At 40.1% G+C, this 15,896-nt stretch overlaps 2 protein-coding genes across 5 annotated transcripts in view; both read right to left on the minus strand.

The window, feature by feature from the left end:
- gramd2aa (GRAM domain containing 2Aa) overlaps positions 1-3,455 on the minus strand; it is a 42,992-nt gene extending 39,537 nt beyond the window's left edge. Inside the window, exon 1 of the mRNA XM_047363409.1 lies at positions 3,127-3,455. Within this exon, the coding sequence (XP_047219365.1) occupies positions 3,127-3,455 (329 nt within the window). The remainder of the gene's footprint in view (positions 1-3,126) is intronic.
- Positions 3,456-8,562: 5,107 nt separating this feature from the next.
- The window catches only part of znf609b (zinc finger protein 609b), a 112,778-nt gene continuing 105,444 nt past the window's right edge, over positions 8,563-15,896 (minus strand). For all 4 annotated transcript variants that reach the window (XM_047362754.1, XM_047362753.1, XM_047362755.1 and 1 more), the window contains 2 exons: positions 14,376-14,753; positions 8,563-11,379 (listed from right to left, as the gene is read on the minus strand). In XM_047362754.1, the coding sequence (XP_047218710.1) occupies positions 11,336-11,379; positions 14,376-14,753 (422 nt within the window). In that variant the 3' untranslated portion in view covers positions 8,563-11,335. The remainder of the gene's footprint in view (positions 11,380-14,375; positions 14,754-15,896) is intronic.

The following is a 15,896-nucleotide window of genomic DNA, read 5'->3' on the forward strand; positions in this document are numbered from 1 at the left end:
ACAGTTTCTATGGAAGGATGTGACTAGATTATATTATTCACGGGAGTGGTCTTGGAAGTTGTTACTAAGAAAAGGTTTTCCACAAAGAATTTTAATTACGTTCTGTAGGTGTGTACTTATTCTGTCTATCGTTCTCAATTTTTAACCAAAACTTCATTTTTGGACTAATTGGCTTTCATTCCTTTATGTGTGGATTACCTGGGTTATAGCTGACATCTGGTGTGAACCTTATTTCCAAGGCCCCATTAGAAACTTTTAACCCCAGAAAAATGTTGAGGTGTTATTAATTTTACCCGCTGAAAGTCTTTCCTCAAAAACATTGTAAAAATCCCGGATTCCACCAAACAAAGAAAAAGAAATATTGGAAATCGAGTTTCACTGCAGTTCATTAAATACATTGAAGAAAAAAACCCGTGTTTGACTACAATGACCCCAGAGCCTTGATGGACTTTGCTATGTATGGTGAAGCTGAAGTAAACGGTGACTTTAAACGAAATGAATTCATTTAAATTCTTGTTTGAATTCAGGTAAACATCTCTGAAGGAGGAACTGAATAAAAAGGTGAACAGAGAGAAAAACAGCTAGACAAATGCAAATGATTTTACTCAAAAGAGCTCTGACCAGATGCCGTATACCTTCTGCGATGTCTCCAGAGGCATGTTCAGTTGGAAGCTTATTTAAGTGAGGGTAGATTTAATCTTGATTAAATGACCATTTACAACAAAAAATAACTGATATGAAATCGCCTCGCATTGGACCGTAGAATATTTTGTGGTACAGATTGATTGTCAACGCAGTTACTGCAATTTGTGGCTGTAAAACAAGCCCAAATCATTAGTCCTATACTACCGTACATGACACCTGCTTCCTTCAGACTGGCAAAGTGGCAAAACCACTGCTTTTGTAAAGGTGGTCACACTACTAAAGATAAATGAATCAAGTGAATTTGGTTAGAATCATCTGGCTTCTTCTTTTCCTGTTAAATCCTATGAAAGCCACAAGGATGTACACATTTTTTTACACAGCTTTTTCACTTTTGCTTAATCTTTGTATGAGAAATACCGATATGGTGGAATTTGTTTTGTGTTTTCAAATAATTTTAGATCCTGGCAAAGTCCAAACCTATAAAAGTACTGAATGTGGTACCCATCCCTACCTGTACTGAAGACTTAACACTAAATCAGTTTCTTATGGTAATATGTGCTGCTACTGAAAACATAACTGATTGGTTCCTTGGACCAATTTTATTTTTTACCTTTACAGTTTTACTTTAACAATTAATGAAAAATAAACGTGTTGCACTTTTAGTTTCAGCTGTACTGAGATAGGATCACAGTTTTCATATGATCGAACGGGGATCATCAACCTGCAGCTCCAGAGCCACTTTCGGCTCACCTAATATTTTAAACGATTAAATATTGGCCTTTTTTTGTTCCATGCTTTTGCTCTGTGGCCCTATTAAAAAACACTGGCCCCGCCCTGGCCCCACTGGTCAATTTGGTCTAGAACTGCCACTGTCATGAGGTAATATTTTTTGTCAATAGCTTGCAAAAATATGAATGTATTAAACAGCAATACAATTGTCTCCCTTTAATTTAAAAACCGAAACAAATTTGCTGTAGTAGGTAATAAATGAAAATGTTTTTTTTTTCTCTAAGAGTCATGTTGTTTGTGGCTCTAAACAAATTTTGTTAAGCTGGACCAAAGGGTTGTAAAGGTTGCTGACCCCTGGTCTAATGTATGAAGTTATACTAGCACTTATACGGCACAGTTAAAGCTTAACAAAACCAGCTTTGGAGCAACATATGCTGCCATCATAATTATGTATATTTGTAAATATGGTCATTTCCACAAGGGAGTGTCATAGCGCACACAGGTGTCCAGCAGTCAGACACCTGCCTGTAGTCCTGAAAGGACTCTTATTGAAAGAAAAAGATGCAAAGTGTTGAGCAGTCATATTGCACAAGAACCTCAAACATTGCACAACCTGGTTTGTATAAATAATATTTAAAGAACCTTAGGCCCCAATAACCCTGTAAAGATAAGTAGGGACTGCAAATATATGGATGGATGAAGGCAGTGTTAAGCAGGATAAACAGCAAGCAGGTCTCAGCTGAATGATTGGTGCATCCCTACTTATAATGATTGCTGTATTGTTTGATCTACTTTAACCAGTATACATTTTTTATTTGTTTTTATTACACTCTTGAGGATACAGAAGGCATCCTCTGTGTATGATAGTCCTTGCTACCTGTTTTTGACTGTAAGACACTCAAGTAACTTCCATCAAGATGCCACCAATTATGCTCTTAGTCATTATTTGCATGGCCTGCACTTCTATAAAGCTTTATCAAGTCTGAGGACTCCAAAGCGCTTTACACTACAATCAGTCATCCACCCATTCACACAGCAACAGTTATAGGCTATATTGTAGGCACAGCTGCCCTGGGGCACACTGATAGAAGCGGGGCTGCCATACAACTGGCGCCACCAGGCCCTCTGACTACCATCAGCAGGTTAAGTGTCTTGCCCAAGGATACAACAACTGAGACGGCTGGAGAGGGGCACGACCCAGCAGCCTGCCGGTTACAGAACAAACCCCTACCGCCAGAGCCACTGTCGCCCCTTAGTTCCTGTTATAACAGAGGAGGAAATGCACACTGCACTGCACAAAAATGATCAAAACTCAAAAAACTGTAAAAACATCTTACATGTCACTGCAGTTCTTCACAGTCTTTAGATCAGCTCTGTGTGCATTAAGTAAAATATACTTTCTACTGCTAGATGCCTCGACTGCAGGGTGAAAGAAGTCATGTGAGGAAATACACTTAAAGAAACCGTGACACATACATGTGGCAGATGCTGCTGGCTGATATCGTCCCTCAGTATGTTCCTCTGTTTCAGTGCTATTTGTCAAAAATAACAGAACCTGGAACTGCAAAAACAACTTGCTGTTAGATCTGCTACTAATTTGAAAATGTTCATATTGTGGTCATGTTCTTACACCACAATTTTCTATTATGCAAACTTATAAAGGTTTATATCTAAAATAAAGGAAATGCACCAACAACCTGACCTCTGGTTCACTTTTAAGCCTTGTTTCCTTCCTGTGAGGTGTTCACTGACCTGGCTCTGCAGGCTGCTATCCTCTGACTGCAGTTACCATAAGGATGGCTGTAGTGGGGGAGCTGGTAGAATCTGTCCTGGTCTTGGGCCTCATCAGTAGGCAGAGCCTTAGGGCTGGCTGCGTAGATAGTGCATCCCATGAACACCTCTTGGAAGGCGCCCTTGCTGTCCGACGAGCACGATGAGTGTCCTCCAGGTATCCTTCCTGTGAGCGGCCTGTCCCGTCCTGATGCCAGCCAGCTGCTCTGTGGAAAAGCCATTGGCTCAGCACATTGGTATCTTAGGCCCTCCCTCCCTCCCCCCCACCTCTGAATCTCTCCTCCACCCATCCCTCCTCCCTTCCGCCAAGCCGAGAGCGGACAGCATAATCAGATTTCCTATTTACACTCAACAAATCATCCCCGGCGTAATCACTCCCCGTCACTGATGTTGCATTATACTAATGTACAGAACCAAGTCACTTCAGGGGCATTAGGGGCTGTTAAAAATACCCTAGCTGTCTCATGCAAGTGAACACCACATCAGACCCGGATAAGGCTGTGATAGAAGAGTGAGCAGCCAACAGTCAGGGTCACAACAAATATAACAAATGTTATATAGCTTAAACAGTATTTCAATTAAACTAAGAGATCTGGTGGAAAATGGACCACTGTTTGTGAAATTACACCGAGGGTCCTCCTGACATGCTGAGGGAAAAGAAGACAAATAAGCTGTACAAAGACACTGAAAAATTCAACTTTTTCCTTTTATTATTAAATTATTTAAACATGAACAATGGCTGAAACAAAATCTTATAACTGTGCAAAAGTCTTGAGTCATCCCTCATTACTTTATATGTTGCTCCTTGCAAGCAAATGTTCTTATAATCCTTCAGTATTAATTATAAGTTAATGGTGTTTGAATGATCTTTCTGGTCCATCTGTTGGAGAACAAAACCTTAGTAGACTTTTAGAAAGCCTAGAGAACTAGTGCTCAACACCACCGTAAAAAGATTGAAAGGTCTGACTGCATGAAAGCAAAAGCTGATTTATCTGGTTTAGTGTGCAGATGCTAAATTTTTGGCAAAACGTTTTTGAAAGTATTAAAAAGATGTTAAAGTATTATTCCGCAACCACTGCCTCATATGTTGTAGTAACCAGCATGTTAGAATCCTGCTATGAAACACAAGACATTTGACTGACTCTGGCCTGTTTAGAGACACTGCTCTCCTGTGGCCACATGCAACCGTACACCCTGAAGCTCACAGTGAAAGGAAACGGTTTTTTTTACCGTGGTGAACCAGTTAAAATCTTAACAACAAAACGCTCTTGCAGGAAGAAATGTCTCTTTAAGCCGAACCTGATTTCTGACATAAGTTTAACGGTCATGTCAGCATTAGGCATGGCCCTGGATGAGCTTTGTACGGTATTATAACCTGGAAAATCCACGGTTTTACAGTTCCAATAGCTTTTATTTAAATATTGAAAACAATTATTTTTACTACAGCTAAACAATACAGGTACATCTAAAAAATGACAATATTGTGAAGTTCAATATTTTTTGTCACTCATTTCAAAAAGTGAAACTTGGATCTTATAGTGATTCATTATAGAGTGAAATAATTTAAGCCGTAGTTTGTTATAAAGATTACGGCTTAAAGATAAATAAAACCTCAAGTTGAGAATCTCACAAAATTTGAATATATTACATAAGATCAATAAAAAGGGATTTTTTAAAATAGAAATGTCAGTCTTTTGAAAAGTATGTTAATTTCTTTGGACTGAATACTTGGTTGGGGCTCCTTTTGCATTATTTACTGCATCAATGTGGCGTGGCATGGAGGTGATCAGCCTGCGGTTCTGCTGAGGTGTAATGGAAGCCCAAGTTGCTTTGATATCGACCTTCAGGTCAGGCCAGTTTGCTGGCCAGTCAAGCACAGTAACACCATAGTCATTGAACCAGCTTTTGGTACCTTTAGCAGTGTGGGCCGGTACCAAGTCCTGCTGGAAAATGAAATCAGCATCGCCGTAAAGTTTGTCAGCAGAAAGAAGCATGAAGTGATCTAAAATTTCCTGGTAGATGGTTTCATTGACTGTGGACTTTACAAACACATCAGACCAACACCAGCAGATGACATGGCACCCCAGATCATCTCTAAATCATCACCAGGAATAAACCAGGTGGACTCTGTGCCTCTTCACTCTTCCTCCAGCCTCTGGGACCTTAATTTCCAAATAAAATGCAAACTTTAATCTAAAAAAGATAACTTTTTAGCACTCTGAACAACCAGCTTCTTTAATAATGACCTCGTGTGGCTAAACCTCCTTGTGGAGGGTACCAATGACTGTCTTCTGGACAGTCAGCAGTCTTCCCCATGATTGTGCAGCCTACTGGCCCAGTCTAAGAGACCATTTAGAGGCTCAGGAAACCTTTGCAGATCTAATAATATTAATAACCTTTATTTAACCAGGTTTGTCCAGTTAAGATCAAAAGATCCCTTTTGCAAGAAAGACCTGACCAAGAGGGGCAGTGTACAGTTAAAAACTGATACAACACATAATCACATTAAACAGACATACAATATTTACAAAGACAGGTTACAATATGCAAATTTTCTGAGGCTGAATTTTGGGTTTTCATCATCAATAAGCTTTAATCATCAAAATTACAAGAAAATAAGAGCTAGATATATTTCACTTTGTCATGAATCTAAATAATATACAGGTCCTTCTCAAAATATTAGCATATTGTGATAAAGTTCATTATTTTCCATAATGTCATGATGAAAATTTAACATTCATATATTTTAGATTCATTGCACACTAACTGAAATATTTCAGGTCTTTTATTGTCTTAATACGGATGATTTTGGCTTACAGCTCATGAAAACCCAAAATTCCTATCTCACAAAATTAGCATATTTCATCCGACCAATAAAAGAAAAGTGTTTTTAATACAAAAAACGTCAACCTTCAAATAATCTTGGCCTTTAAAACTCCCAGCCTGGTTCATCACTCAAAACCCCAATCATGGGTAAGACTGCCAACCTGACTGCTGTCCAGAAGGCCACTATTGACACCCTCAATCAAGAGGGTAAGACACAGAAAGACATTTCTGAACGAATAGGCTGTTCCCAGAGTGCTGTATCAAGGCACCTCAGTGGGAAGTCTGTGGGAAGGAAAAAGTGTGGCAGAAAACGCTGCACAACGAGAAGAGGTGACCGGACCCTGAGGAAGATTGTGGAGAAGGGCCGATTCCAGACCTTGGGGGACCTGCGGAAGCAGTGGACTGAGTCTGGAGTAGAAACATCCAGAGCCACCGTGCACAGGCGTGTGCAGGAAATGAGCTACAGGTGCCGCATTCCCCAGGTCAAGCCACTTTTGAACCAGAAACAGCGGCAGAAGCGCCTGACCTGGGCTACAGAGAAGCAGCACTGGACTGTTGCTCAGTGGTCCAAAGTACTTTTTTCAGATGAAAGCAAATTCTGCATGTCATTCGGAAATCAAGGTGCCAGAGTCTAGAGGAAGACTGGGGAGAAGGAAATGCCAAAATGCCAGAAGTCCAGTGTCAAGTACCCACAGTCAGTGATGGTCTGGGGTGCCGTGTCAGCTGCTGGTGTTGGTCCACTGTGTTTTATCAAGGGCAGGGTCAATGCAGCTAGCTATCAGGAGATTTTGGAGCACTTCATGCTTCTATCTGCTGAAAAGCTTTATGGAGATGAAGATTTCATTTTTCAGCACGACCTGGCACCTGCTCACAGTGCCAAAACCACTGGTAAATGGTTTATTGACCATGGTATCACTGTGCTCAATTGGCCTGCCAACTCTCCTGACCTGAACCCCATAGAGAATCTGTGGGATATTGTGAAGAGAACGTTGAGAGACTCAAGACCCAACACTGTGGATGAGCTAAAGGCCGCTATCGAAGCATCCTGGGCCTCCATAAGACCTCAGCAGTGCCACAGGCTGATTGCCTCCATGCCACGCCGCATTGAAGCAGTTATTTCTGCAAAAGGATTCCCGACCAAGTATTGAGTGCATAACTGTACAAGATTATTTGAAGGTTGACGTTTTTTGTATTAAAAACACTTTTCTTTTATTGGTCGGATGAAATATGCTAATTTTGTGAGATAGGAATTTTGGGTTTTCATGAGCTGTAAGCCAAAATCATCCGTATTAAGACAATAAAAGACCTGAAATATTTCAGTTAGTGTGCAATGAATCTAAAATATATGAATGTTAAATTTTCATCATGACATTATGGAAAATAATGAACTTTATCACAATATGCTAATATTTTGAGAAGGACCTGTACAGGTTTTACTTTCTGAAATTAGATATCCCTTTTTTTTTATGTACCCGTATTAGTAATGTCCTAATGTTATATCGTTTTATTAATTTGAAACATATGAAGGCAAAAATATAGACTAATCACCCATTAAATTATTGTAAATTGAGTAAATATAGTTTTCAAAGACCCGGCGCTGCTCTGGCAATATGTTTACATCCATCTTCCCATTGACTTTGACCAGCTGCTCTACCCCTGCTGAAGAAAGCCATTCCCACAGCATGATGCTCCCACTTTTTGACCACTGGGATTTCAAGTTTACCAGTAAAACATTTTAGTACTGTCTTAATATTATAACATCTAATTATTGTTTGGTACATAGACTTAAACAAACATATCCCCACACCATGATGCTGCCACTATTTAAACATTGGGATTTCAGGTTCAGGGTGATTTGAAGTGTTCGTTTTGTTTTGTCACATAGATCAAGAGGTTCAGTTTTGGTCTCATCTGACCAGAGCAGCTTCCATGTTGGCTGTCGTCCCTATGACACTTGGCGGACATCTTATAGCTGGAGCGATCTGTGCAGTGCATTAAAGGTTGTCCTAGCAATCGATTTGTCCATCTACTGTACATCTTTCTAGATTCTCCAGAGCAACCTCGGATCTTACCGCTGCTTCTTCAATTAATCCTTTTCTTGCTGGGCTAGTTGAGTTGGGCGGCCATGTCTATGTGGGTCTGTAGATCAGATGAAAGATCGAACACTTCTTCAAGTTTAAATGTTCAGTTTGTTACACTGAACTTTATTCATGGGTGAAAGAGTAAATGGGGCATAACTGACTAATTGCCAGTTGTCAACTGTGCTATAAGGGGAAATGGAAGCCCATCTTGGATTTTTTTTTCTTTTAACAAATTTTTAAAACTATGTAACCTTTCCTTTCAACTTATAAGTCTATCACATCAAATCAAATGTTAAACAGTTGTATGCATACTATAGCATTAACCACCTAACCCAACCAACCTTATCTGCACAGCAAAATAAAGCTAAAATGAAACTTACCTTTTTTCTGAAGATCAAAAATCACTTTGTAAAATAGTCTTATTTAAAACAACTTGGACACAATTGAACTTTAGAACAGAGAGAAAAGCCAATGAGCAGTTCCCAGGACAGATTGTCTCATAAAAAGATTTATTTTTTCCAGCCCAAATTTACAAAGGCAAGTTACAGAGTATTGTATAAAAAAGAACCATGGTAATGTACACTTTACACAAACTCCTGAAGGGAAAGACAATGGAGGAGAAGGAGAAGAGTTTCTCACACAGAAAGAAAATGAAGACATTGTAAACATCCTTGCAAGCACCAGCTCTGGTACTTCTGGAGGGGTGGGGGGTGGGGGAGCAGGTCAGTGGGGTTAATAGGGGGGTGGAGGCGAAGGGGGAGGGGCGCGTGACAGGAGGTGGGTTAGGGAAAAGACAAACGAGCAAGTGTCTCTGTGTTTTCACAGAAGAATGTTCGACTAGGCACCAATTGAGACAACTGCTGGCCAATAAATATACTCTTCACCATGAAACAAATACAGTCCTGCAAAATACAAGAGCCAAGCACTTTCCAATATGTTGATAGCAAACGTTACTTTTCTGGCTTTTCATACACTTTAGAATAAATGGTTTTCACTGGGCTTTGTTTACTACTGAGATAACACTACTCTCAGAGCGAGAGAGAGAACAAATGCACTTGTTACAACCATTGCCTGATAAAACTATATGCAGTCTGCTGGTACTAAAACCCCACTGACTTTAATGACAACATCACAGCTGCCTAGATTACCCTTACAGATTAAGTACAAGTCACACACCACCACATTCAGCTTTAAATCATGTCAGCCATTCTTCTTTAAAATGAGCACAAAGTCAAAATATATACCGTCCTGTCAACTTCTTTATTTTCCTTCCCTTGGGGGAACAAACTGGTAACTTTTTCACTTGGAATGTCCATGAACCTCAAAATGAAGAGCTGCAGTTTCTTAATTGTGAGAAATGCCTCGTTTGGATGCCGAACCTACAGCTTCGGGGAGGGGGTGGGGGCTTGTTAGGCATGATTCACTGTTGGTGGGGGGATTCGTTGGGAAAATAAGAACTACAATCATGGGGGAAATAAAATTATTTCTAAAAACAAAATAAAAAATAAAATGACAACATGGTCAATATCCTGTCATTGAAATGCTTCAAACAGGATGGTATTACCTTAAACCTTCAACAATCAGTAACCTGTAATCAATGTGAGCAGCATATGGATAGAATTTCACTTAAAACCCCTGTGGTTTCACAGCCGTGTAATTTAAAGCCTCTGGTAGAACAGGGCACGGCTTAAAGCTAACCAGGCTGGGAATTTATGGAGCGGGCCCACATGTTTTAAGATGTGCTGCTTCTCAGTTCGCTTAATTTACCCTTTCTTTTTGATTAAGCGGTCAAAATGTGTTGTGGATAATGAGCAGCTTGGTCATCATATGCACTTATCATGGATTTGATCTAGCAGTGAGTTCACGTTACTAGACAGGAAACATGCGGAGGGTTGTCTGAGATGAGTGTTTGCTACGGTGAAGCCACATGAGCAACAGAAGAGGAAAAACCCTGCTTGATCACATCTGCCTAAAAAATCACCCCGACTTCCCTCTGTTCTCACTTCATCTGACTGGATCAGCAGTTTGGCGTTGCAGAGACAGTAATTTATAGGTGTGACTGCACATGTTGGGGGTGATTGGAGATGTAAACCCAGCAAGGCAAGACGAGGAAAACCAAAACACCAAAGAAAACGCACAAAACATCCAGCGGCAGAAATGATCTGAGCTCAATGTGGCAAAAGCAGACCGATTTTTAACAGTTTCTCCAACAGTTGCATGCTTGGATAAATATAAACATTTATGCACAGAAAGGTTAAAAGCCTATATTACAGCAGAAAAAACACATGAGCCCAAATTTTACATTGTTTACAGGAAACAATCAGAGTGAAAGAAGCGCAGTCACCAAACAACCCCTTCCCGCCTGTGTGGCCTGATCACTTGCTGATGTGGCTTTACCGTCTGAGTGGATGCGACTCCTTTCAATGGTGAAGGGGGGAAAAAGCCAGAAACATGCCTGAAACCAGCATCAGACACTTCCAAAGATGGACACAATGATATGACAGAGAGCCGACAGAGAACAGGAGACATGAATTATGTTGTTTTGTTTCTCCATGAGGTGTGAGCGGTCCCTTCGCTAAAACATGACGCCGTCATCCCTGAAACTACATGTGAGAGTTTCTTAAAAAAAGAAAATAGCAAAACAAAAAACTTGAACTGATGACGATGAAGATGGAAAAACTTCGGTCTCAGGTTTTTAAGTCTCTGGGGAAAGTAGCTGTTACCATACCCCTGCTCCCCCCCACTAAATATAGCCAAACATTTGTCAAGTTAAGGATATACTGTTGTTTCATGGCGTACTGTAAGCCAGTCTTTAGTTTAGTCAACGCCTCTTCCCCATCATTCACCCCAAGTTCCCCAAAATCCCCCCACTCCCCCGCCAAGTTCCTTCTGCGTGACAAAAAGAAACAATGCAGTCAGAAAACACAAACAAGTAAAGCTGTTCTGGCAGTCCGGTAGTCTCTGTTTGCATTGTATTTGTCGACAGTGCAAAGACTAGATTATCAGCGGGTCGGTGTTTCCTCTGCATGGAGGGGCAGAGCGATGGCTTTGAACCTGGGGTACTTTTAGTTGTGTTACAGTCCTCGGGTCGGAGAATTCAGGGTCTTTTATGAGGAGAAGAAAACAAAACAAAACAAACAAACAAAAAGCAACAACATTCTGCCTTGCCTTGGGGCAGAGAAACTAAAAAATAAAGATAGAAACACCATTCAACTGATGTCTAAAAGGTAACAACCAGAGGATGTTGCTCTCATGTGAGCCAGTCACATGAATCTCTGCAGGGTTGAGGTGTGACGGTCAGGTTTCCCTACGAGACACAAAAGAACAGCTCTGTTAATAACTGATTATTCGTCTTAACTATTGAAACATGAAACTAGATGCTGAAGACATCTGTAATGTTTTTGTTTCTAATCCGGCAGCCATGGAGGGATGTTATTCATGTGTTCCTAGCTGTGCAAAAATGTTCGACCAAACTGCTTCTAAAATCTGTCAGAAATAAATGATAGGGATCACAAATAAGATTTCAAACAATTATAGATATTCAACGCAAATTTAGCGGATATTTAAGAATCCAATGCAGTCCATATCAGTTCAGTTAATTCCAATACAATATGTTCAAATAGCCAGAATCAGATCCGATTAGATTCTAATTAAACAATCCAGTAAACATCAGCTGATCACTTAAAGCTAATTGGTAAGAGGTTATCCAAAAACAATCCCTCCTGCTGAGCAAGCATGTGGTGACAGCTGCACTAGTTGGAACTATTACTAAAGAAGCAGCTGAACATACAAAGATACAAAGGATTTCTGTCCCGTTAATTTGGTCTGCTTGTGTTCCCATCTTATGCTTTTGCAGCACGTCTGTGCAAACCTGTGCTGAACATTTACAGTGAATGCTTGGAGAGGGGTCTTGCAAATGAGGATCGATAACATTAAAAATCTTTTTTATTTTTGAAGTTTTTTTTTCATAATTAATTGGGTTTCTGTCCATTTTAAAAGAAGATGCCGTCTGGCTAGACTGGCTTTAATACCATTTTTTACATATATATTTATACATATATTTTTACTTTTACCTTGCCATTCATATATGACACTTTGCTTGCCAGATGTGTGTAAATATGGTTGGAAAAACACACTGCTTATTTGAACAATTTATTATTAAAAATCTGTAGTTTTATCTGAATACCAACCAATTAGAGAACAATCATTTTTCTATACTTTTCCTTTTATTCATGCATATCCAGAGCTGGACGATGCTACAAACTAATTTCAATGCTGTTCGAGGCTGTATAGGAACCCTTTAACCCTGATTGGCAGGTGTTAATGTTGTCATTACAACATTTATTTTTAATATCCTGGTCTGTATTATTCCAGTATTTATCTGATGCCTGTTTTAGGTACCGATCTAAAGTAGGGATGTGCCGAACCTATGCTAAACATCAGATGAAGTTCCCCATCAAGGCGTTTTTAAAAGGCCACGCACATTTTTGTTAACTAGGAGGGTTGTAACTTGTTATCTAACATATTATGCAAGTTTCCTTTACAATGTCCGTCACATTTAGACTATTAGTTGCTGTGGTTCGCACTTTAGCAAACTACTCTACATGAAAACATTAGCACCAGGGGCAAGAGGTGGGTTTGGTGTAAACTGAAGCCTTAAATATGGAGTCAGAAACAAAATGCTGTCCTGTTGAAAGATACCCTGCCGCATCCAATACATTACGTTTAGGGAGTTAAATAGGAAATCCTTCACAAAACTAATTAGATCAACTAGTACTGATAAAATGAAGTGGCTTATTTTACTGAGCTTTAAAGTTAATCAGTTTAAGCACATGCATGAGACAGATTTTTATGACTGATCAAACTGGGTCCCTGGATCACCACAGACCGAGTTTTAAATGACTGGGACCAGTATCAGTGACACAAAACCCCTGATGTGGACATCCCTAGGGTTTTGGTCTTAGCACTGTTTACGTGTTTCACAATGTTTCTTCCTATACCAGTTCATTAGTTATCAATTAATAAATAATTAGTAGTTAATCAATAGGACTGAAGATACTTCTGTTAACTGAAGTAATCAAAGATCCATCAAAGAATCTGACTAACGAACTTATATCACTGTTGAGGGATTGAATCCGGAGATTTAAGATTAGATTCAGATTGAAATTTAAACTTAAATTTGAACTAACTTACATTTGCGTTATAAATCTATATTATAACATTTGTTTTTTAAGCAACATTTGTCTTTATTTTCTCCTTTATTGTTCTGTAAAGCCCTTTGGGTTGCCTTGAGTATGAATGGTGCAATATTAGTAAAACTACATGGCCTTGAACACTGGATCAGTTACAAGTTTGTGCAGCACTGCTAAAACATTTGGAGCTAAACTGAAACAAACGTCATCTAATACTGGATCTGAACCTTGATCAGACGGGCAGAGGGTTGGGGTGCTGCTGAAGTTTCATGCATTTTACATTGAGGTGACCAAGTTCAACAAATTATACACAAAAATCTAGAATATCCTGTTCACCATTTGCACACACATCACCTAAAATGCTCCTCCATACCATAATAAGCTCCTTAAAATACATCTTTTTTGTTCCACAGAAGGTTGAATCACACCATTCTCACACATGAAGGCAGATGTATCAGATTAAGTGTAATTTCACAGAGCTACCACCAGATGTCGCTGCAGGCTGCAGCAGCTGTGCGTCTCTGCGGCTCATTCAACATCTCTATTATAAACACTGTGATCCACTTGTCCTCAGAGGACCTACTTGGGATGGATGAGCTGAGGGGCTAAAAGCTGCACTGCACATTGTGCTCGACTGCAGAAGAGAGACGAGGGCTTTGTTTGAACACGATTTAGTTTCTTTGCAGATTGCTGCCGACAACATAAATGTAATTGAAGAGTACAGCGTGAAGCCTGAGGGTGTTCCACTCAAATAAATCCTGGACAAAGAAACACTCAGTTTTATTTCTGCAGGACAGACAGCCGAGCTAGAAATCATCTCACAGTCATTACTATTTTAACTGCAGTTACAATGTGTGCATTGTTACGTATTTCTAAGCCACCAGTGCTTGTCTGACCTGCAGTCAGTGAGCTTGTACTCGGTTTAAATGTCGGTATTTTGCCAACATGTTTTGAACTGGAAACTGTTCGGTATTATGGATTGGTGCTGGCATCTTTCCACTACCTAAAAAGTCTTGTAACGCGTAGATTAACAAAGAGTTTATTAGATAAGCTAGATTCATTGTTTAATGTCTAGAACCAGAACATTTAGGATGACTGTGGACTGACATACCTGTGGCATAGGACAAGTCATATTGCCCTGAGAGCAGGGGGTATCCCAGGTGGTGGTGGGAGGGCATGATCCGCTGGGAGGGCGAGGAGCGCGGTCGGTCCACGTCCCTGTCTCTGTCCCTCTCACGCTCCCTTTCCCGCTCTCTGTCTATGGCAGGCCCTCGGTCCTGGTCCCGTTCTCTGTCGTGGGGCGTTTTGTCGCCAACCGTGGGGGATTTGCTCTTGTACTGGCTGGCGTGCTGATGAAGGATGTCCAGGGCTTTGGAGTCCATTGCCGATTTAGTGACAGTGGGGCTAGCACGGGATTTATCGCTGCCTTCCTCACCTCCGGCTATTTTACTCCCGTACGAAGAAAACGGGTAACCTCCAGATAGATAACCTGAGAGTAAGGAAAAAATGATTTATTACAATACTTTACCATTTACTACATATGTTGAGCATATACTTTGGGTTATATACATCACAGCTACCAGGAATTTCATCATATTCAACTAGGGTATGTAATTCTGTTATGTTCTTAAATATTTTAAAAATACAGAACATAGGAGTGCAGCCTCGGCTAAAAAGTGTTTTTCTTTTCAGACGGACTAGTTAAGAGGTCTCTCTGAGGGTTGTAAGAACTGTCATCTTAAATACGAACCAGTCACAAGAGCTACGCTCATTTTCCGTCTGCTTTCGCATCGGCAGAGGAATTCTCTGATTGCAGCGGACGTTAGGTATGAGTGCAATATGCCTAAAAACAACTGAGCTCACCACAGTTGAAGTGAAGGGTCTGATGTGAGTCCAAGAAGTAAAGATTAGAGCAGAGGTTGTAAGGATGTGTGTTTCTGGAACATACGGTTGAAATTACAAGGAGTGCAGAGAAGCGAAGATCTCTTTACAGTGGCTGAGAGAAGAGCATGTTGTAGCTGATAAAACCGCCAGGGTAACTTAGTGCGTAGTTTTTACCCAAGTGACTGAAAGAGTTCACGAAGACAGAAAATACACTTGATACTTTATGAGTTCTAAATCAATTACAAACATAACTTTATACGCCACACATGGTACAGATCACGCTGAATAGTTCTGTGTCAGAACTAACTAGGGACTTCAGCCATTGGTACATGGGGTGTACCCCGCTTCTCGCCCGTAGACTGCTGGAGATAGGCACCAGCGTAATGTAATAATGCTCATATAAATCTAAACAAGCCCTAATGAACAATGGCTGCTAAACTAATACTATTTCAGTCCGGGTTAAGGGCTATGCAAGTTAGTATTTGATAAAGGGTCATTTTATGGTTTTTAACAACTCTGGAACAATTTTGTTCGGCCCTGGATCAAAATCTAGAAGACCTAGAAGACATCATAGCTAAACCTGGACTGAATTATTCCAAACACATGAAAACAAAAATTGCTTGTAAAATAATTTAGTTTAGCTTTAGGAAGTGTATTTCAGCTTCATGCATGTATCTAAAAAGCACAAGGAAGTTCATTTTTCACTTGTTTCCAGTATTTTAGATTTTGAGTTAAATCTCATTAAAGA

This window comes from Girardinichthys multiradiatus, chromosome 4 (assembly GCF_021462225.1).
Source record: "Girardinichthys multiradiatus isolate DD_20200921_A chromosome 4, DD_fGirMul_XY1, whole genome shotgun sequence".
NCBI classification, from domain to species: Eukaryota; Metazoa; Chordata; class Actinopteri; order Cyprinodontiformes; family Goodeidae; genus Girardinichthys; species Girardinichthys multiradiatus.